Genomic DNA, 1242 nt, shown 5'->3' with positions numbered 1-1242 from the left:
GGAGGGGAGGGGGGTGAGCTGTGTATGTGTGTGTGAGCACACCCGTGTGCACGGCTCCGTGTGTGCACAAGTCTGTGTGTGTGTGTGCGTGTGCGTGCAGGGATGTTTGTGCACAAGTGTGTGTGTGTAGGGGGGTGGCTTAAAGTGTGGGTGCACTGGGGGGTGTGGGTGCACACACGTGTGACGGGCCGTGTGTGTGTGTGTGTGTGTGTGTTCAAGTATGGACATGCGTGTGGTTTGTGTGTGCATCTGTGCATCAGCGTGTGCGAGTGTGCACTCTGCCTGCGCGTGTCTGCATTTGTGCAGTTGCTGTGCGTGTGTGATTTGCGTTTGTGTGTTTGCGCGGTGTGTGTGCACATGTGCAGATATGTGTGTGCACACGCATGTGTGTGTGTGTGCGTGCATGTGCTGGGGGCCGTGCACACCTCCGGGGCTGTGCTGCAGCCTGTGTAGGGTGAGGGGGTGCCCCGGGGTGTCCCTGTGTGTGTGTGTGTGTGTATGGGGGGGGGTGATGGGATGAAAGGGTGCATGTGTCCCCGAGGACCCCGCCACTACGGGAGTCCTTTTGGCCATCTCCAGCCCCAGCGCCCAGGAAGAAGCTGGTGCGCGTTAAAGTCGTGAAGAAGAAGGTGGTGAAGAAGAAGCCGAAGGCTCCGGCCAAGGAGGCGGCTGCTCCACGGGAGCCTCGTACGTACGCTGAGTGCCAAGGGATAGGGCAGAGGGTCCTGCGGGGCTGCACAGGCACACACGTGTGAGCACACACCTCTACGCCTTGCACACGCCTCCACACGCACCCGCACACCTTGACACGCGCACCCACACATGTGGGGAATGGCCCCAACCCTTCCCCCGTGCTTGGGGCAGGGGGGTCGGCACGGCCACCCCCCATACCAGGCACATGCTGTCACACACGCGTGGTCCCCAGGCTGTCACACGTGCACACCCTGCCTGCTCACAACCGCCAGTGCTGTGCACGCACCCTGCGTGTGACGGCACAGGAACACCCCCTGCAAACTGTGCACAGACACCCATCCTGCAGTGGGGATGGAGGATGCTGGCAGGGCTCCTTCCCCCCTCTGCTGTCCCCCCCTGCCCCTCTGCGTGACGGGGAGTGGGGTTTGCATGACGCAGAGTGGGGTTTGCATGACGCAGAGCGGGGTTTGCCCTGGCTGCGGTCGTGGCTGCGATCGTGGCCATGGCTGCCGGACCTGGCTGCGTCCCTGTGCCAGGGGCTGGAGTTTG

General features: G+C 62.8%; 1 protein-coding gene across 1 annotated transcript in view; it reads left to right on the top strand.

The window, feature by feature from the left end:
* CPXM1 (carboxypeptidase X (M14 family), member 1) overlaps window positions 1-1242 on the top strand; it is a 16369-nt gene that overhangs the window by 4751 nt on the left and 10376 nt on the right. Inside the window, exon 2 of the mRNA XM_009885633.1 lies at window positions 580-687. Coding sequence (XP_009883935.1) covers window positions 580-687 — 108 coding nt within the window. The remainder of the gene's footprint in view (window positions 1-579; window positions 688-1242) is intronic.

This window comes from Charadrius vociferus, unplaced genomic scaffold (genome assembly GCF_000708025.1).
Source record: "Charadrius vociferus isolate BGI_N301 unplaced genomic scaffold, ASM70802v2 scaffold975, whole genome shotgun sequence".
In the NCBI taxonomy this organism is placed as follows: domain Eukaryota; kingdom Metazoa; phylum Chordata; class Aves; order Charadriiformes; family Charadriidae; genus Charadrius; species Charadrius vociferus.
Note: the sequence above shows the minus strand (reverse complement) of the source record. Positions and strands in the feature narration are given on the sequence as shown.